Raw genomic sequence first — 18,443 nt, 5'->3', positions numbered from 1 at the left:
GTCTGCCCGCCACAGCAGCATGGGTTTACCAGAACCGAGCTGATGTCATCCCTGACTCTGGTGCAACCTGTGCACTTAGAAAGCCCTGTGAGCAACACAACAACACCACCCAGAGCAGGACGACTCAGATCAGTTTTATCCTAACTCTAACTCCTGAATAACAAGAGCATCATTAAAGACTGAGCTGCTCATCACAGATACAGGACTAAGATTAACAGATAAAGACCAAACCAAATGCTGGAGTTTAAAACTGGGTTTAACGGGAAACGATCTGCTCGGCTTGGTTTGACAGCATTTCACCTCCTGGCGAGACCACCTCAGAGGAGGCAGACAAAGGAAAGTGGCAGCAGTAATATTACCTCCGACAGCTGCTGTTCAACAATGCCCCTGTACTCCAGCGTGACGGGCTGCTCTTTGGAGACCTCTGCTGCCAACATCTGGCTCGCCGAGCCGAGCACATAGCTGGAAAAAAACAACAACACTGACTGTACCAAGAAAACTGGTAAAGTGAACACTGTTTAAATACACAGAAGGCGAGGCGGTTTCCTTAAAACAAATATGATTTCTGGTAAATCCATTATGTCTTTCCCAGGTTTTTCTGGTTTGCTCCGACTGTTTAATTTGTTTTATACAAGTCACCGTCTATATCTCACCCCAGTGCATTTCGAAGCATATATAATCTGGCTTAATGACATAATGAGTGAAGATGACAGAATCATTTTTATGCAGTCATTCTACAGTTCGTGTTTAAACTGCAAAGGAACTGAATAAAAAGCAATGATTTCAAATCAAATAAATTCTTTGCCTCATTTTTTTATCAAAAGCAAAAATAAAGATTCATTCCAGAGGAGCGTTCCTGAGAGGAATGCATTCCGCCCGCCAGCTTGCACACCAAATACTGAAACTAAGATGATGCACTAATCTTTCAGTGCTCGAAGTAAACGATGGAGATGACTCTCAGCTACTACCACACCAAACTGCAGCTCAACAGCTGTAAAAATGACTGAGTTGTAGCTATTTGTGTGTTTGCTAAGGCTGATTAGCTGCAGATGTCAGTTTAATGACACTTTCTGAGAGATTCATTAATATCTATCCAGTGATTCCTGAGATATTTTGTTAACAAACAAAAAAACACACACATAAACAGAAATTTATGACTGAACTATACATATTGTTTGGAAATGCAAGTAGTTGGTTTTTAGGATATATATATATATTTTTAAAAAATGATTGTTGCTTTGCATTTTGCTTTTAATTTCTACTTTTCACTTTTCATGTGGTTATAACTTTTTTTTTTAACAACAAAACTATAAATTACTCTTAAAATTCTCTTTCACTGTTAAACTTCAGTGAAAGAGGGGGTTTTTTTCCACACACAATGGATGTTTTGTTTTTTTCCAACCGGACTCTGAGATCATGCTGCGATTAATAAATTAAAACTAAGAAAAATATATATTATTGGTTTTTAAGCACAAGAGAAAACAAACAAACAAAAAAACTCCTCCACCACACACACACCTCCATATTTTACGATCATAGGATTATAATCTGACAAATAGTATGATGAAATAATTCGAACAGTTCCCACCTACAGCTCCACGGTCGTGTTTGGTTTCACTAAAACGGATCAGACCACTCAGGCCTTTTGTAGCAGAGCACCAGCACGTACGTACAGTGCAAGCATTTAAAAAAACCTCTTTGAGTAATAAAAGTACCTGTCGATAGCGGCCACACTGAGGCAGAAAGTAAACCTCTTGTTGTCCATGTTCCTTGGAGTGGACTTGTAAATCATGCCGAGCACGGAGTCGCAACCTCGACAGATCAGGTCCTTGATCAGACTGCGGAGTGAAAAGCCACAAGGTTTATTCTAAAAACGAACCAGAAAACACAACATCATGCCGGTAAGCTCATCTATGGTCGGTCATGGCCAATGGTGGACTTATTGGCACAACATGAACAGAGTTATAATGGAAGTTCTCGTCATATTCCACCGTCGTCTATTAGCCTGACAGGACTCAGGTTGGGCCGAGTATAGAAGCTATAAAGCCTTCCCTTAACTTTTAAATTGAATTTAAAACTGGATGAGCAGAAGATCCGTTAACGCTGTTGTGTTGGTGACGTGACTTCTTACCAATGAGACTGTTTGCCCACTTCGAGCAGACGAGTTTCTTTTCCGATCAGGACGTTGTCCGTCACCCCTGGGACAGAAACGAGACAAACACCGTGTGGTTCATCGCTGCAGATCAGCTTAAACTGGGTTCAAAAGAATAATAATAATAATATTAACAAAGGTAGTGCAAGTGAACTGGGATGACTCTGGGGCATGCTTGGTGGTGCTCTGGTAACAGTTTTGTAGCTGTTACTAACTAGTTTGGACAGAAAGTTAGTTTTTGTGTGTCCTGGTGGCTCTTTCCCAAAACCAAAATAGGGAATTAATGAAGTTAATTTATCTTTGATTCAGCTTCACAATAAAAGCTGGGGAGGTTCATGCTGTGCAGCTAGCCTGATTTACTTAATCCTGAAGTTAGCAGATGTCATCTTGTATAAATGTCTCAATCATCTAGTCCTAAATGCTTTAAATTTTATTGACTATCCAGTATTGCAGTGGCATGAGTGGACCCACGCTTTGACATGTGTTGTGACCTAGCTGGGTTTGGTTTTTTTCATAATTTAGGTGACTGATGGAGTCACAGCTGCAGCTAAACGTATTTGAATCCCACACTCACGCTTCAGTCTGATTTGGTTCTGTCCGGTTTCAGCTCCATCCCAGGACAACGAATCCCCGACAGGTAGTCTGCACTTCCCGCAGAAGAAGACCACGGGTTCGTCCTCCTCTTCTTCGTCTAAGGTTCGGCCGAGCAGTTTCGCTTCCACCGTGCTGGAGTCCACGCTGGTTGATTCAAACGTCTCGTTTATACATTTTCGACGGGTCGACTTGACCTCCGTGGCCATTTGTGCTTTCTTCCGAGGGCTCCTTCCAAACAAGCAAGTCTGAGAGAGAGTGTGTTTTCAAACTTGAGCGGGTGGATCGAAGCGGCCGACGGAGGCAAGATGATCACTTCCGAGTACTTCCGCTTTCGTCTTACCGTCGGTTTTAAGTCAAGTCAAATTTATTTATATAGCACTTTTCAACAACAGGCCAGTACAAAGTGCTGTACAACATGCAAACATAAAAATACAGAGTCATAAAACACACACAGCGATATCGAAAGTATAGAGCTAAGCATAGACACTAAAACATGAGACACTAAATAAGACTAAGTCGTACCAAAGATAAACCAAAGATAAATTGAGGAGAACCAAACTACAATATAACATAAACTAAACTAGAGTTTAAAAACCTCAGCCGAACAGAAGCCATGAAAACACACACCCAATTTAAAGTTACATAAAAATACAGAGTAAAACTTATCTAAAACAAAATAAACTAAAAATAAAAATAAGCTGAGGAAAACCAAACTAGGATAAAATGAAAGTGAACATAAACTAGACTAGGATTTTAAAAAGATCTCAATTAATGAGACATCATAAAAACTGAATTTATTGTTGCTTTTTTTCCCCCAGAACTGTTTGTATATACTTGTGTCTAAGTAATGCGAGAAGCAAAAGTATATTGTTTTAAGTTAGGATGTTTGGAAATTAAGCAAATAAAGTGTATTTTTATGTAAACACACACAGAGAATCTTAAAACATGTGTATAATGACCAAAATTAAATGCAAAACAAACTATTAAGAGATAGAAACTTGTCACAAAGCGGTACAAAGTGTCTGCAAATATCTGCAAAATGACCGAAATGTTCAAGCGCAAAATATCCCCAAATAAGTGACTTTTTTGGGATATACAGAATTGGCAAGAGATTATAATTATTATTATTTAGATTTTTTTCAGTTATGATCACCAGAGAGGCAGCAAATGTAAGAACATTTTTACTACTAAAAAAAGACACAAAATGGTCAAAAACAGTGAAAAAAAAAACACTGCTGGAAAACCAAAAACAACATCACTTAGTGTTTGCAAGTCTAGGTTTCGCTTCCAGTGTACTATTGTTTTCTAACATGTAGTGTTTCATTATTTACATCAATCTAAAAGAAATACATAAAACCAGAAGATAAAGAAAAATATTTTTTTATTCAACAAAACATTCAGTGATTTGTTTACCACTTATTCCATGCATTTGCCATTATGTTCAAGTCGTTGGCACAAAAAACTGTTAATGTATTATTATAAAATATAGCATTTAATTTTTTTTGTCTGTGGTGACGCAGGGATCTAAGAGTGAACTATCTTAACTGAATCTTTATCTTTGTGAGCTACAGGAAACGTGAACCGGATGAACTTTTTTCTTTCTATTTTTTTTGTTGTTGTATTTCTTTTAAATACACTAACTACGTCGTTTCTTTTTATTATTATGAATATAAAAGCCAGTTTTGTGTTTATTTTTAATTCCAAAAAAATTATGGCTTTTCGCACCATCTCGCAAACATAGCCGGTTTAGTTGCTCTGTCTTCTGATTGGCTCGCAATCCGGAAGTTGTGAGAACTATTTAACAGGGCGCGCGAAGACGGTTGTTTGTAACTCTCTGAGACGCCCCAAAAACGTTTCTGGCTGCTAGTGTTCAGACTGTTGCTGCCTTTTTTTGTGATAATGTGTGAAAAGATAAAGAAGGTAAGGTTCAGAGTCGCGCGAATATAAATGAACAGGCTGCGGTTGTATTTAGTTTTTTTAAATTGTATTTTTTTTTCTCCCACAGGTAAACAGCTGGCTGGGCGCAGTGTTTGGAGACCAGCCAGTGCCACAGTTTGAGGTCAGTACGAGGACAGTGGACATACTGTATCAGCTGGCACAGTCCAGTGAAGCCCGCTGCAGTGACACTGCTCACCTCATTGGGGACTTGAAGCAGAAAACATCAGAGTATCAGGCTGATGGTGAGTGATAAACCGACAAGAAGGTGGAGGAAATGATGCACAGATGTATGTGGCTTCAACTGGATTATTGATGCAAACACAGGCAGAAGGTTGTAAAGAGCTTGACTGAGGCAAAAGTTTTAAACCATCCCTAAATTCTTTATACTTCTCCTCTAACTAGCAGGACTTTCTTGGCATTTTTCAAAGGGGTCTCCATCAATAGCTCTGCTTTTCTTTGAATGTTGGCTTCTTTTTCACTTGTTTTCTGACCAGTCTTTGAACCTGACCAGGACAGCATATTGTGCTTTTTTTTAAATGAGGAAATCAGTCAGGTTAAAGAGGGGGAAAGAGGGGGATAATTTTTGCTAAATTATCTGTTTTGTGACACAGCAGTGCTTCATTCATTCCATCGTTTCTATTCAAATTCACTTTTTTTTGCACCACATCGTGATGCCAGCATTTCAGATAACCCAGCTGCCGTTTGTTCACCCAGCTGCTCATCTTCAGGAGGTCCTTCTGCAAGGAGTCGGCCTGTCCTGCACGGGTTTGTCCAGACCGGCTGCGGACTACGTGTCTGCTTTGGTGGACAACGCTATGGTGCTGGGAGCGAGAGACACATCACTGGGCAGGTATGCTAATCTTATTCTGCTTCTTTCTTGCCTGAGGTTTGTCACAAAGCATGTATTTGTTCTCTTCTAGTTTTATGCCAGCAGTCAACAGCCTCACCAGTGAACGTCTGGAAGCTGAAAAGTCAAACAGACAACTCGAGAGAGAACTCAGGGCCCTCAGAAAGCGGCTTGGTGCTACCCTGGTGCTGCGGGGAACCTTACAGGAGTAAGAACATAGCCGTGACATAGCTCCATGTGCCATAACCTTTTAGCAACAGAAACGAAAACTTAGCCAGTTCACGTGTGTTAAATGTTCTTCACTGTCAGAGATGTCGAGAAAACAGCCAAGTCTCAAACAGTGGAGAGCGCCAAAGCAGAGGAGAGGATGCTCAACATGGATTTTGTGACGGCAAAAGCCAGAGAGCTCAGTAACAGTCGGGAGAGGTCGGAGGTATGTTGTGGTGTTCGACCTGTTTCGGTGACCGATCGTGGTTATAGTGGGTGATGTTAGAGGTGGTTTGGGCGACTATAGAAAACAGCCAGAGCTTCAGAATCCTTACAGAGCTGTACTTGGAGCCCAAATATAGCTCGTAAATTCCTGTACCTGTAAAAAAAAACAAAAAACAGAACTATTATTGACTGTGATTCTATTGGAGTCTTTAACTGAAGAAACTGCAAAGGAAAAGCTAGATTATGACTGCATATAACATGAATAAAATCGCAGCCAGTCAGTTTTAACGAATATTAGTGGTCAGTGCTCAGAGTGGGCCAGTACACTCCAGTACTCAGTGCTTCAACAAAGGACAGAATTTTATAACCATCGGGAGTTTCAATTACAAATATCACCCAGATTATGATTTGTTACTCACTTAGTTTCAGAGGAGACACAGGTTGAAGGGTGACAGATTCTGACAGGTGGAGTCACCCGTTCTGCCAAACTCTCCACCCCCACGCCACCACACACACACACACACACACACACACACACACACACACAAACACCAAAATTAACAAAGAATACATAACATTAAGGTGTTTCAGGTTAGAAGAATTCATCATCATGTCTGATTTATTGCTGTGATTTTCTTGACTTTACTCCTGAAAGTTGACTTAAAGTTTATATATATATATATATGCAATTCACACCTTTTTTTTCCCAATAAACCCATTTAGTTTAGAACCAGAAGCTCTGAATGTCACGTTCTTGCTCGTGTTTCTTCTGCGCACAGGCTCAGCTCGTGTCCAGGAAGATGGACAAGTCTGTTACCCACCAGGCCATTGTGCAGCTCTCTGAGGTATTTCGGCCTTTTTTTTTTGCATCCCTGTCATCGCCATGGAAACAAAAGCCTCACATCTGCTGTCGGGGTTTCAAACGTGTCATCTTATTCTTCTCCCTGCAGGAAGTCGGCGCGCTGAAAAGCGAAATAATCCCCCTGAAGAAGAAACTGGAGCCTTACATGGATCTAAGTCCCGTAAGATGGCTTTGTAGCTTTTCTCATTTCAAGAAAGTCTCATCACATTTCCTGTCCTATCTTTTGAAAGATCCATGTATTTGCCTTTGAATTGACTTTTGCTGAGCTATAAAATGTGCCCCCCACCCCCCCTCTGACCCATCACAGAACCCATCTCTTGCACAAGTGAAAATAGAAGAAGCAAAAAGAGAACTTGTGAGTCTCTAAATGTTTAATTGAATAATTGACAAGATGCGGTTTCTTATTTTGTCAAACTAATTGTATTCCCCTTTCTCGATTACAGGCCGCACTTGATTCCAAACTTGAGAAAAACATGGATTTTAAATGAAGAGTTGTTTTGACACTGTTCTTGCCTTTGAAAATGCACAAATAAAGTTTTTGTCTTCCTGTGGCCTTTGGGTAGTTGATTGACAAATTACCATCAAATAAATTAGACTTTCAAATTTCACCTCAATGTCTGTAAAATTGACTGAGTTTTAGCCATTTTTGTGTTGGCTAATATCAATTAGCTGTGGCAGCTTTTTTGAATTGGTTATTAGGCTGTATTTTTTTCCTAAAGTAAAGTTTCTGTTTACAGTGATTATTCTATAAATACCAATATGCATTAGGTTTGTTTTGAGTGAAAAAAATAGCTAATTAATCAAACCTCAGGATGTGTTTTGTTGTTGTTGTTTATATTTAATGCAATGGCGTCACCGTCTGGCCTGCATGTCTACATTACATCCTAGAAATCAAAGTGCAGGAAGTGTCTGAGTTTGGCGGCAGAATTCCACAGGCTCCTGACGGATAACGGGACGCGAAACGAGTCGTTGAGCCACTCCCAACCTGTCTCCCCTTTCCCTCCATCTGTCAATCTTCAGCCCATAGATCTGAGTGTGGAAACCTCCTCCTCTGTCTGCTGTTGGCCTGATCTGGACTCAGACGTGGAGGCAGACCCCGTTACCATGTGGGTGGGGGGATCATGGATGCAGGCAGTTTTCCCTGTGGGCCCCCCCAGCTTCAGTGGAAGGAACCATGTGTTTAGGGTATCAATACTTTATATAAAGAAACAAAATCAGAATGGCATTTTATACCCCAAAGTGTTATCTGTGCCTCCTGTAAAAAATCAGTTCATTTGTTGGGGGCAGCAAATCTATCTGCGGGCAGTTGCCCCCCTGGCCCCTGATTGGTGGCGCCCCTGCACAAACATAGGACAAATTTGTATTTAAAAAAACATAAACAAACAAAAAACATTTACAAAGATGAAAAGTAAAATTGCAGTTCAGATTGAAGACAGGGCTTGCTGTTCACACCCACATTCCCAAAATACCCCAAACTTAAAGATATGAAAGAAAAACCAAACAGGCTGACGTCTGCAAGGCTTGTATTTGGAGGAAAGGAAGAAAAACACGGAACGTCAAAAAAAAATTGTTTGTTTTTAAAACGATAAAATACGAAACATAAACCTCACGGGGGAACAAGAGGCCCTCGTGCGTCACAGCAGCGCGTGCTGCTCCTGGTTTCTCTTTAAAATAGTTTGACGCGCCACTCCCACTCCCAGGATTCCCCCTCAGCTGTTCCTGTAGGTCGCCTCCAGTTTCCCACATGGATCCACGCACAGACCCGCGCTGTTAGGGGATGAAGAGTCCGGCTGGAGCTGGGACCGGGACCAGGACCGGGACCGGGACCCGGACTGATCCGCCTCTCTGTCACTTTTGGAACAACTTGTTGCGCAGCTGCTATTTGAGCCCGCAGCGGACGCAGCCGCTGGTCTGAGCTTCTACCAGGGAGCACGTTTCCGGTGTTGTGGACTCCTATCACCCTTCTTCTTCTTCTTCTTCTTCTTTTTTTTTTTTTTTGTTGGTTTTTTTTTTGGTGGCAGGGTTCTCGGGAGAAAGAATTCACCCAGCCTGCCTAATATGATTTCAGGAGACAGGGGATGCGAGTCACGAGCTGGACGCGTCCTTTCCGCGGACTGGACTGGAGCCACAGCCTCTTCTGTCTCACTTTCCTCCTGTGGACCAGAGGCATGAACGGACTCGCTGACTTTTCAAGTAAGATGATGATGATGATGATGGTGATGATGGTGGCGGTGGTGATAGGACCCCCCCCTCCACCACCACCACCACCACCACCACTCTCCAACTCAAAGGAAGTAAGGCTGGTGTAATAACAACCTGGGTGAAGAACTGCTGCTTGATTTATAGAGCTGTAAACATGATGGCTCCGCTCCACGAAGCTGCTCTTTCAAAAACATTTTGTTTGACGTGCAGGAAGGAAAGACGGCCGATATCACTGAGTGTTAATGCATCGTTACAACAATGATCCAACTAGCTCAGTGGTCTCCAATCCTGGTCCTGGAGAGCCACCATCCTGCATGTTTTACTTGTTCCTCTGCTCCAACACACCTGATTTAAATCAATGGGTGATTAACAGACTTCTGCAGAACACGAAGAGGTGATTTAACCACTGAATCAGGTGTGTTGGAGCAGAAAAACAAGTAAAACATGCAGGATAGTGGCCCTCGAGGACCAGGGTTGGAGACCACTGATCTAACGTTCTGGAGGCAACAAGTGACGCCAACTAAAAGAGGCTGAAACTATCTGCTCTGCAAGCACACAGGCAAAAGATGGCCTGAGGGCCAGAGGCGGCCCTCGAGCCGTCTCAATCTAGGTCCTCCGCGCCCTCATACAGAACTAAAACGGCTAAAAAAAACAAACATGAAAGGCTCATGTCACCTGCCGTCTTTCATTCCATAGTTTTATTTTGAACCGAGATCATTTTGTGTTGAGAAACGTCTGCATTGTCTCCTTCAAATTAACGTCCTTCGCGATCTTGCGAGATGTCACGCTCAGTGTATGTGTGGGGAATGACTCTCAGCTACTACCGCATCAAACTGTAGCTCGAGATCTGTTAAACTGGCTGAGATGATTAGCTGTGACGGCCATGTGTTGGCTCCAAACGTCAGTCAGTGGTAACCGTACATCCACTGGTTACTCTCTGAAAGTTTCATTAAACTCTGTCAAGTGGTTCATAAGATATTTCGCTAACAGACAAACGGGACTGGCACCAAAAGCTAATCCTAAAATTTCCAGCAAAGACCTTGCACAATGAGTAGCACTCACAGTATGAGTTCTGATTCACTCTCAGCTACAACCATGCCCAGTTTGATCAAAATATCGGACAAGCAGTCTGAATTGAAGCCATTTTTTTGTGTGTTTTCTCAGCTCAGTTGCCTGTGGCGGCCGTCTTGAACAAGGTTGGCTCCAAAAGTTAATTAAAAACAAGATTTTATTCATGAATCTGGAGGAAAGTTAAAACAAGGTCCATTCTGCCTTTTTTAAGTTTTTGGCCTAAATGGGCCTAAACATAACTTTGTCAGGTTTATGAGGTCAAAGGTCGTACTAACAATTCCAGGCAAAGGCTGATGTGTCACAAATGACTCAGTATTACATATTGTTGGCCCAGATTTGATGTTTCACAAACTGTCGCGTGTCCAACAGACTACCTGTCCAGGATCATCACCAGCCACTCGGCTCACGCCTGTGACGGCGCGCCTCTGCGGCTCCACTGTCCCCGCCACTCCACCATCTCCATCCAGTCAGCCTTCTACGGGAGCGGCGAGGCCCGGCTCTGCAGAGGGGACCCTCCGCCCGGACCCCGCGGCAACCACAGCTGTTCAGCTTTCACTGCTCTGCAGGTGCATTTTTTTTTTTTTTTTGACGTGCTTCCTATGAGTTTAGCTTTTGGGGCACCGCTGGAGTAGACGTGTTCGCCCGTGCAGTTTAGCTTAGCAGCAGATGCGCCGCTGTTGAAGTTAGAAGGTCGGCGAATGTCGTTTGGGTGCCCTGCGGGTTTATGAGGGCGGAGTTCGTCTTGGGTTGCTCGTGCGTCTGTTTTGGTTGTCTCTGAGCTTCCCTTTGCAGGCTGCATCTTTGTTTTTTTTTTCCTGACTGTCGCCGGGTTGTTTGTCGTGCAGAAGCTGCTGTCAGAGTGTCAGAGCCACAGAGACTGCCAGCTCCCCGTCAGTCACCTGCTGTTCGGGAGGGACCCTTGCCCCGGCACCACCAAATACCTCCACGTGGATTACAAATGTAAACCCAGTGAGTCCGTCATGTTGCTTTCTCTCAGGACAAGCACGAACTGGAGTTATGTCCAACCATCTCTTTCTCTTCACTGTTTTCTTCTTCTTCTTCTGCCAGCTGAACACAAAAAGCATGTGGTATGTGAAGGAGACGTCCTGGTCCTGCGCTGCAAGGCCCCCAAGGTGCTGAACATCTACGCAGCCGTCTACGGCCGGAGCCTGGGTCAGACCGACATCTGCCCCTCACGCCTGAACGGACCACCCCCATTCGGTGAGTTAATGTGAGTTTCGTCCTAAAAGAGATTGAACATTATTAAGTTTTGGTTCCAAACAGGAAGTAACACCCCACTGTCATTGAAAGCCCAACGCGCGTTCAATAATTTCCACAAACTTTTGTGCGGCCCGTAGTCGCTCTGATTACAAGCATGAGCTGGCCTCGTGCCACAGCGACTGTGATAGTGAAGCAGGAACACGAAAGCCCCACAGCTGAGTGGAGCGCAGCCAGCATTGATTTCAATTCTTTTTCTTTTTTTTTTCAATTGTACTTTCCCCCTGCGATGGTTATCAAAAAGACCTACGGCGCATGGGAAGTGCAGTCAATGAGCTGTGTTTGTTTACTCAAAACAGAAATCTGGTTGATTTATGAAGGAATGAGACCCTTTTTTTATTATTATTATTAAAAAAAAAAGTCCAAAGAAAAACAAGCAAAAACAGTACAGTAACAGTGCAAGTAGAGACAGGTGTATATGATGACATCAAGCTGTGGCTGCATTCCATCGGAGTTATTTAGTTCACCTGCGTTTTTCCTGGTGTGTGAAGTAAAACTGGGGGATGTGGGACAAGTCTGTGAAAGAGGTGTGAAACAACTAAAGGTCACTGAATTTACACTCATGTAGCTAAAGTAGTGCACCATGCATGCACTGGTTGCTTCATGCAATCAGATCCCTGCCAGAAAAATAAGTTTCATTCGGAGTAAACTACAACCAAACTGCCTGCAATATTAAACTGGGCAGAGTGCTGAACGTCTGCTGAAATTTGTTGAAAGTATGCAATTCGCAAACCCCTAACTAAAAGCAAAAATGAGCAAAATGGTAGCTGAAAGCTAAACTTAGCAAAACAAGAGCTGAAAGCTTAAAAGGAAGGAGCAGAAGATGACATAAATAGAGCAAGTATTCTGATGCAGATTTCAGTGTTTTTGAAGGAACTGAAGAGATCTCAGTGCCTTTCTATGAGGATTTATTTTGTAAATAAAGGATAAGGCAGCTTTATTTGTATCGCCCATTTCAGCCACAGGACAACTCAAAGTTAAATACCTAAACGATTAACGATTTATTATTGTGACAAAGTTCAAAAGAACAATAAAATCCTACAGAAAGATGTTTTTTTAACTATGGAAACTCAAAAAAGGACATTTCATAGAACTAAAAATTAATAATAATCAATGGAATAAAAGATAAAGGAACATAAAACACAGTCTGAACTAATTCTTTGCTTCAATCCAAGGCAGCAGCAGCAGCAAACGGGACAGTCTTTTTCGGGAGTTGGCTCCAGATATTTGGTGCAAATAAAGTTAAAAGATTCAAAAAGCAGAACAGTTACAAAGATTAAAAGTCACGGCACTTTGTTCCCAATTAAGCCAAATGTTTTGGTGACAAGAATGGTGAAAATAGCACGAAATATATGTAAAGATGACGCTCTAAACAGGAAAACAACGGCGTGAACGCTGACTCAGCATTACTGGTTTAGCTGTTTCAGCGAACGAAGAAGCGTCTCAACAGCGGCCCTTGACTTTGTCTTCGGTGCTCCCTTCAGAGTGTCTGAACCACGAGGCGGTGCACTTGGTGTCCAAGTCCTGCTACAGCAAACAGAAGTGCGTCGTTGCTGTCGGCAACCAGACCTTTCGGGACCCCTGCTTTCCAGGAACCAGGAAGTACCTCACTGTGCTGTATTCCTGTGGTAGGACCCTTTTCTTTCTGCTTCCTTGTTCACATAATGGAATTACAAGCCGGTAGCATGACATTTTAGAGGGTGGGTGGGGGTTAAAGTACATGAGGTCATGCTTGTTTTGTTGTGGCCTCGCTCGTTATGTTACGGTTCCTTTAGTGAGCATTTAAAGCTTCCCACAGTGAGGTCTTATCTGCTGGTCCCAGCTATCAGCTGATTTTATCTCACACACACACACACACACACACAAAAGCAGCAGGAAAACAGCGTACTCCAGTTGACATCCTGGTAGACTTTATGAGACAGCCACATCTGCACTGTTGATGTATCAGAATTTGAAGCCGGGGCACTGAGTGAATTCCTCTTTCCATCATTGTTGGGCCTATTAATAGCACAACAACGTGCGCTAACGTTTTAGCTCCCTCACAGATACTGTTACAGCCGGTTCACAGCAATAATGCAAAATCTCCTCTGTTTTCCTTCTAACAGTACCACAGACATTACTGAAGGAGGCAGACCCCAAGATAATAGACACCACCTCATTTCCTACCACAGAAAAAGGTCATGCGATTCTTATATTTGCTGCAATCATTTATTTATTTTTTTTGCTCTCATCTTATTGTGCTTTGTAATCTTCCCATCAGCTTCTCCGGCAGATGTGGACGAGCCTTCTGTCAAAGGGTCAGGCAGGCCAAAAAGCTCAGGGGCCGTGGTGAGCAACTCCCTCCTGGCCTACGTCTACATCCGAGGTAAATGTTCCCCTCATGCTGCAGCTGGGAATTCACGTCACAATCATGTAGAAAATCTGAAATCTCCTCTCGCCCCTCCCCAAGAGCACCCAGAAATGGCAGCACTGCTGTTCACCTCCAGCGTGTGCGTCGGCCTCCTCTTCACCCTGCTGGCTCTGTCCATCCGAGTGACCTGCCGAGGGAGAGATCAGGGACTCTCTGCCAAGTCAGGCAGCCAGGCGCTCCGCTGTCAGGAGCGGGATGACGACGATGACGATGAGGACGAGGAGGAGGAAACAGAGGGCGATGATGACGATGAGGGAACAGAGAGCTCGTTACTCTCAGCTGCAGAGAGGAAGGCGGAATACGGCTGGGACGAGGTGACTTACGTGAGCGAGGCAGCAGAACTGGCAGAGCGGATCGAGCGGAGAGACATGATCATCCAGGAAATCTGGATGAACTCTTATCTGAACGGCACCCCCTGTTGATAAAATGACCCTCTGCAGATGCCGTACATGAGATCTTTGGCAATGACTCCCAACCAAAGACACTTTTTAAAAAAAAAAAAATATCATAAAGCGGAGCAGTTTTGCCATTTTCGCAACAGAAGAATGTGATATTGTTCTGCAATACTGGAGTCGACGAGGTTTGTGCTGCAGAAAGGCCACTCATACATATTTAAACGCTATATTTACTCACCTTTACCAGCAAAAAAAGCTGAGATTTTGTTACTGTTACAAAAAGATTCAAATCACTGGATAGAACTCATGAAGCTGCTCCTTCACCATTTCTGCAGCTTATTGCACTGATTCATTATCATTCAGTCTCACTGCAGCTGCATCGCTCATTTAAACACGTAAAGGGAGAGCGGCGTTTAGCATATTAAGCTCAAACTGTGCAGATTTTGTTTATGATTTTTCTTTCGTGACATTGCAGTGACTACCTTTTTACATAACAGATTCTCGGGGCTGACAGAAAAAACAAAACAAAACGTGGAGCTTATTTAAAAAAATTGATAGTAATTCTTGATGGCATTCATGCACACTGCATGGCACTGTTTGTCTGAGACCACACCAATAATGCTGAATGATAAATGTAAATGTTTTTGGATCAACATGTGCTGTCATTTAGTTTATTTGTCTACAGCAGAACTAGATTACTGGCAGTTCAGACTGACTACTTTACCCCACAGGCCCAAGTTTTATGCAGTGTTCCTTTTAAAACTGGCCTCTTTCGATCAGCGAGGGAACAAGTTTGCCCTTATTAAGGCCGAGAGATAAACAGTTAGAGCTCAGTTTGCCACTTCCTGCCCCTGAGCTGCAGTGACTGTAAGCGGTGTGTGTGCCACTATTATGAGACAAAGAGAGGAAAGGTGTGTCATCCTTGTTGCTGTACTCGAACGGGTGTAAACCTTTCTTCATTTGCAACACTGATCACATTGGAAACAATTCTTTACTCTTCTTTTAACACGAAATATAACAGATTTTAAAGCACAACATCACATCAAGGTGAACTGGATTCATCAGAACAGCAGTTACTTCAGAACCAATACTGCAATGAGCCGAGATATTACCTTCAAATGTTCGAGTCAAGCTATAGAAATGTGTCAAAAAGACAAATTAAAACCTCTGGAAGACTCCAAGTAAAACACAGATGTCTGCATTAAGGCATCTTGGCCAGCTGCATTCGGAGCTGTTCACATAGTTCTCTAGCGGATGTGCAGAAAGTAGTTTTGATGGTTATCGTGGCCCCCATTTGATATTAGTAAGTCCCTGAAACTGTCGTTTGAGGGCCTGTCTGTCCGACCACTCTGAGTCCAGGTAGCTGTCGTCGTCTGCCTCCTCCAGTTTCTGAAAAGGACGTAAGAACAAAGTTAGGCTGCATATGCCGTACAGTTCCACGAGCCGCACGATTTGGCTTCACCTGTCCTCACCTTAAGTTCTTCCTGCCTTCTGTAGTGCTGCAGCATCATCTGTTTCTGCTGCTCATCGGTGACCAGAGGCTCTCTCGCTGGTGCCCCCTGTCCTTTCTGAAACAATTAACAACAACAAGCAACGTAAAAGGTTTTTTTTTTTTTTTTTTTGGGGGGGGCTGTCATAAGTTGCAAAAGCTCTGCGGTCTGACCCAGATGTCTCTTACCTTTTGAATTTTGACCACAAGCTTTGTCTTTTCATTTCTGCCAATGTAGTCCTGCAGCTTTTTGCCTCTCTGCATCTCTTTACCAGCCCACCACAGCTGGCATTCATCCTCGGAGATCACCTGGAGAGACGCCTGAGGTGCGGAGACAGATCGAGAGGGCAGACACAGAGGGTGTAGAAGGAAAAAAAAAAAAATTTAAAGAGAAAAATGTAATGGACGGCAATATATCTTCAACTGTAAATGGATCAGCTGCTTCACCTGCGTCCCCGAAAGATCTTCCTGGTTGTCAAACTCTGCCCTTATAGGGTCATGAGGAGGAAGTCCCATGGGGTACACAATCATGACCGCGCCCCTCAGCTGATCCAGTGCTTCCTTTACCATTTCCACGGTGACACAAACATTAGCTTGAACCTGTTTCTGCAAAATTAGGAGAACCACAAATGTGATTTGTTTGTTGCCCTCACTATGACAAATAAAACAGGAGATGATGGACTATTTTTTGTTTTTACCTTGGAGATGAGTGCCTTTGCCTCCTCCACCGTCCTCATCAACACCTTCTTCATTTTATCATTAGGAGCTTTTATAAGGGAGAGACTTTGTTTGAATAAAAACGCCATTTCAGAATACATTTGTGCAAACAAACAGAAGGACACTGGACAAGTTCATGCAAGGCTTTTAAGAGAATACATCCAAAGCACAAATGCACTGTCAGTTGCGGCATCCCCACTTTGTGTATCAAAGGGCAAAGTGTCAAACACTGCAGTTCCAAGCAAAATGTCACTATATTTAAAAGCACGGCCACGGCTGTTTGCTTTCATTCCTAGTCAATAAAACTAAAGAGGTAAACTTTTACCATGTCCATTCCTCCTTCCAATCTCATCCTTTCTAAAGACTGGCCCTCCGCTGGGAATGCACATGTCTTCCCACTCATCCTTCAGTTTCAGCTCCACAATCTGATCCTCTGTCAGCCCCTGCATGTTGGGGGGAAGTGCCACGCCATGATCTGCCAGCTCTGGGATCTCTGCGGATAAAAACACACAAAAGAACAAACACATCTGTGTCAGTATTGGACAGTATTGAGCTCTGAAAGATATCGCAGGCAACACATTACGACAGTGAAGCAAACAAAAAAAAGAAGTAATACCTATTGTTGAGGATTTACCTTCTATTGTGACTTTAATAACTTAACTATGCTGCTTGTATGTGTTCACACATATTTCTAACACTGTAATGAATGTGGTTGGATTTAAATGGTGAGCACCAGTGAAGGTAAGTTTTCACCTGAACATATTCTGTCCACTTTGAGCCTCCCGTTGTAAATGGCAGTGATCTGTTGGGTCACCGTCTCCAGAGGGGAGTCAGTCGTGGTGTTGAACAGAAACTGGCTCTCATCTCCGCGCTTCACATGCAGCTGCACCATGATCTCCACCGGCTTTACCGCTTGAAAGAAACGGGACGGACACTTTCCCTGACAAACCTGGGACAAAAAAAGGCTTTAGCCCAGCCGGTGTCTTGAGGTAAACAGAGTAACCATGGCAACGGAGGAGCACCGCGCTTCCAGGAAGAAAACGCCACTTGCTAGCTTAGCTAACGTTTAGCATAAACGGGCTCCTGCTATTACACAGCGTAATCAACCTATCTACAATAAAAACGATTAGCAACACTTACCTGTGCAGCTAAACTAGCAGTGAGGTTCTTTCGCTACTAAAGTTGGATTTTTATTCTGCTTCTAACCGCTGCCATCACTTCTACAGGACGTGAGATTCAGCTTCTTCTACACGTTTTTGAACGACTCCTATCGCCTTGTTCGGACTTTACTGCCCTCTAAGGGCGGAAAAACGGCATAACAGCAAACTGTCAAAGGTGACGTAAACAACTTCACCAGTCGATTTTATTTATATTATTTCAAAAACATATCTGACTTAGTTTAAAATTTATTTATGCCACTTTAGTTTTTCATTAATTTTTAATAAATGAAAGGTAATTTCGGATGGGATTTACTGACCTATAGCTCTCTTTTAGGAGTTTTCTGGGGGAATTTGTGGAATCCGGGTGACCCAATTAGGCACAAAACATATGCATAAATAAAATGGAGCCAAACAGGAACAAAACCTGCAGCCAAAGGAGTGAAGAGAACCCCAGTTCCATCTTACGAAAGGCAACAAGAGAAAGAAAATAACCCAAATTAAATGCAGATGACTACAATTACGATAATATCACCGAGACAAAACACATAAATGAATAAATAAGAATAGAAACAAACAAAGCACTGATTGGCCAATGTGGGGCAAAACACACACACTAAATAAGATGAATGAGCTTAAAAGGATAAAACATAATGGAAATAACAATAAAAATAAACCTTGTGGCAGACATTTGCATGATAGTGCCTTTAAATCTGGGTATCTTGCCAATCTGATCAGACAAGTCTGAGTCTGTTTAAACCCCTACGCCCAGGGACCCAGACATTTAATCTGTTTATGTGGTTAAAGAAAATGACAGAAGAGTCTGAATTAGATCATCAAAGCAAGGAACACCAATAAAACATTTTGATGACAAAATATTTTTCAATTGGAAAAAAAAG

General features: G+C 42.8%; 4 protein-coding genes across 8 annotated transcripts in view; 2 read left to right on the top strand and 2 right to left on the bottom strand.

The window, feature by feature from the left end:
* mis18a (MIS18 kinetochore protein A) overlaps positions 1-3,074 on the bottom strand; it is an 8,008-nt gene extending 4,934 nt beyond the window's left edge. The window contains exons 1-4 of the mRNA XM_017417987.2: positions 2,727-3,074; positions 2,132-2,198; positions 1,716-1,838; positions 360-462 (exon numbers count right to left, since the gene is read on the bottom strand). Coding sequence (XP_017273476.1) covers positions 360-462; positions 1,716-1,838; positions 2,132-2,198; positions 2,727-2,952 — 519 coding nt within the window. The 5' untranslated portion in view covers positions 2,953-3,074. The remainder of the gene's footprint in view (positions 1-359; positions 463-1,715; positions 1,839-2,131; positions 2,199-2,726) is intronic.
* Positions 3,075-4,529: 1,455 nt separating this feature from the next.
* On the top strand, positions 4,530-7,377 carry haus1 (HAUS augmin-like complex, subunit 1). The gene is made up of 9 exons (XM_017418033.3): positions 4,530-4,666; positions 4,752-4,926; positions 5,399-5,534; positions 5,605-5,739; positions 5,841-5,964; positions 6,743-6,808; positions 6,914-6,985; positions 7,133-7,180; positions 7,269-7,377. Exons 1-9 carry the CDS (start codon positions 4,646-4,648, stop codon positions 7,311-7,313), a joined length of 822 nt encoding a protein of 273 aa, XP_017273522.1. The 5' UTR covers positions 4,530-4,645; the 3' UTR covers positions 7,314-7,377.
* A 1,120-nt stretch (positions 7,378-8,497) lies between these two features.
* eva1c (eva-1 homolog C (C. elegans)) lies at positions 8,498-14,320 on the top strand. 4 transcript variants are annotated; one of them, XM_037979110.1, is made up of 8 exons: positions 8,498-9,018; positions 10,468-10,664; positions 10,944-11,058; positions 11,167-11,319; positions 12,795-13,004; positions 13,482-13,553; positions 13,637-13,741; positions 13,826-14,320. In XM_037979110.1, the coding sequence occupies exons 1-8, from the start codon at positions 8,904-8,906 to the stop codon at positions 14,206-14,208; spliced, it is 1,350 nt and encodes a 449-aa protein (XP_037835038.1). In that variant the 5' UTR covers positions 8,498-8,903; the 3' UTR covers positions 14,209-14,320. The 4 variants fall into 4 exon arrangements, with proteins under 4 accessions (XP_037835038.1, XP_024862136.1, XP_017273427.1 ...); XM_025006368.2 differs by having other exon boundaries at positions 8,501-9,018; positions 10,944-11,067; XM_017417938.3 differs by having other exon boundaries at positions 8,503-9,018; positions 10,944-11,067; positions 11,167-11,329; positions 12,861-13,004; positions 13,826-14,126.
* Positions 14,321-15,146: 826 nt separating this feature from the next.
* cfap298 (cilia and flagella associated protein 298) lies at positions 15,147-17,679 on the bottom strand. Of its 2 annotated transcripts, XM_017417939.3 has the most exons (8): positions 17,528-17,679; positions 17,141-17,336; positions 16,713-16,880; positions 16,369-16,436; positions 16,118-16,276; positions 15,860-15,991; positions 15,654-15,749; positions 15,147-15,570 (listed from the first exon to the last, which is right to left on the bottom strand). In XM_017417939.3, the coding sequence occupies exons 2-8, from the start codon at positions 17,277-17,279 to the stop codon at positions 15,460-15,462; spliced, it is 873 nt and encodes a 290-aa protein (XP_017273428.1). In that variant the 5' UTR covers positions 17,280-17,336; positions 17,528-17,679; the 3' UTR covers positions 15,147-15,459. The 2 variants fall into 2 exon arrangements, with proteins under 2 accessions (XP_017273428.1, XP_024862137.1); XM_025006369.2 differs by lacking the exons at positions 16,369-16,436; positions 17,141-17,336; positions 17,528-17,679 and having other exon boundaries at positions 16,713-16,790.
* Between the last annotated feature and the right edge of the window lie 764 nt (positions 17,680-18,443).

Source organism: Kryptolebias marmoratus, linkage group LG13 (genome assembly GCF_001649575.2).
Source record: "Kryptolebias marmoratus isolate JLee-2015 linkage group LG13, ASM164957v2, whole genome shotgun sequence".
Taxonomy (NCBI): Eukaryota; Metazoa; Chordata; class Actinopteri; order Cyprinodontiformes; family Rivulidae; genus Kryptolebias; species Kryptolebias marmoratus.
The sequence above is the reverse complement of the archived record's forward strand: the minus strand, read 5'-3'. Positions and strand labels throughout refer to the sequence as shown.

What these genes read in the sequence shown, in the direction of transcription:
- haus1 (XM_017418033.3), top strand. Translation starts at nt 4,646, where the DNA reads ATGTGTGAAAAGATAAAGAAG. An exon ending in TGTGTGAAAAGATAAAGAAG is followed by an intron (nt 4,667 to 4,751) that starts GTAAGGTTCAGA and finishes TTTCTCCCACAG; the next exon opens with GTAAACAGCTGGCTGGGCGC. An exon ending in CTGCGGGGAACCTTACAGGA is followed by an intron (nt 5,740 to 5,840) that starts GTAAGAACATAG and finishes CTTCACTGTCAG; the next exon opens with AGATGTCGAGAAAACAGCCA.
- eva1c (XM_025006368.2), top strand. Translation starts at nt 8,904, where the DNA reads ATGCGAGTCACGAGCTGGACGCGTCCTTTCCGCGGACTGGACTGGAGC. An exon ending in CAGCTTTCACTGCTCTGCAG is followed by an intron (nt 10,665 to 10,943) that starts GTGCATTTTTTT and finishes TTTGTCGTGCAG; the next exon opens with AAGCTGCTGTCAGAGTGTCA. An exon ending in ATTTCCTACCACAGAAAAAG is followed by an intron (nt 13,554 to 13,636) that starts GTCATGCGATTC and finishes TCTTCCCATCAG; the next exon opens with CTTCTCCGGCAGATGTGGAC.
- cfap298 (XM_017417939.3), bottom strand. Translation starts at nt 17,279, where the DNA reads ATGGTGCAGCTGCATGTGAAGCGCGGAGATGAGAGCCAGTTTCTGTTC. An exon ending in TTGTGGTCAAAATTCAAAAG is followed by an intron (nt 15,750 to 15,859) that starts GTAAGAGACATC and finishes TAATTGTTTCAG; the next exon opens with AAAGGACAGGGGGCACCAGC. An exon ending in GAAGGCAGGAAGAACTTAAG is followed by an intron (nt 15,571 to 15,653) that starts GTGAGGACAGGT and finishes CGTCCTTTTCAG; the next exon opens with AAACTGGAGGAGGCAGACGA.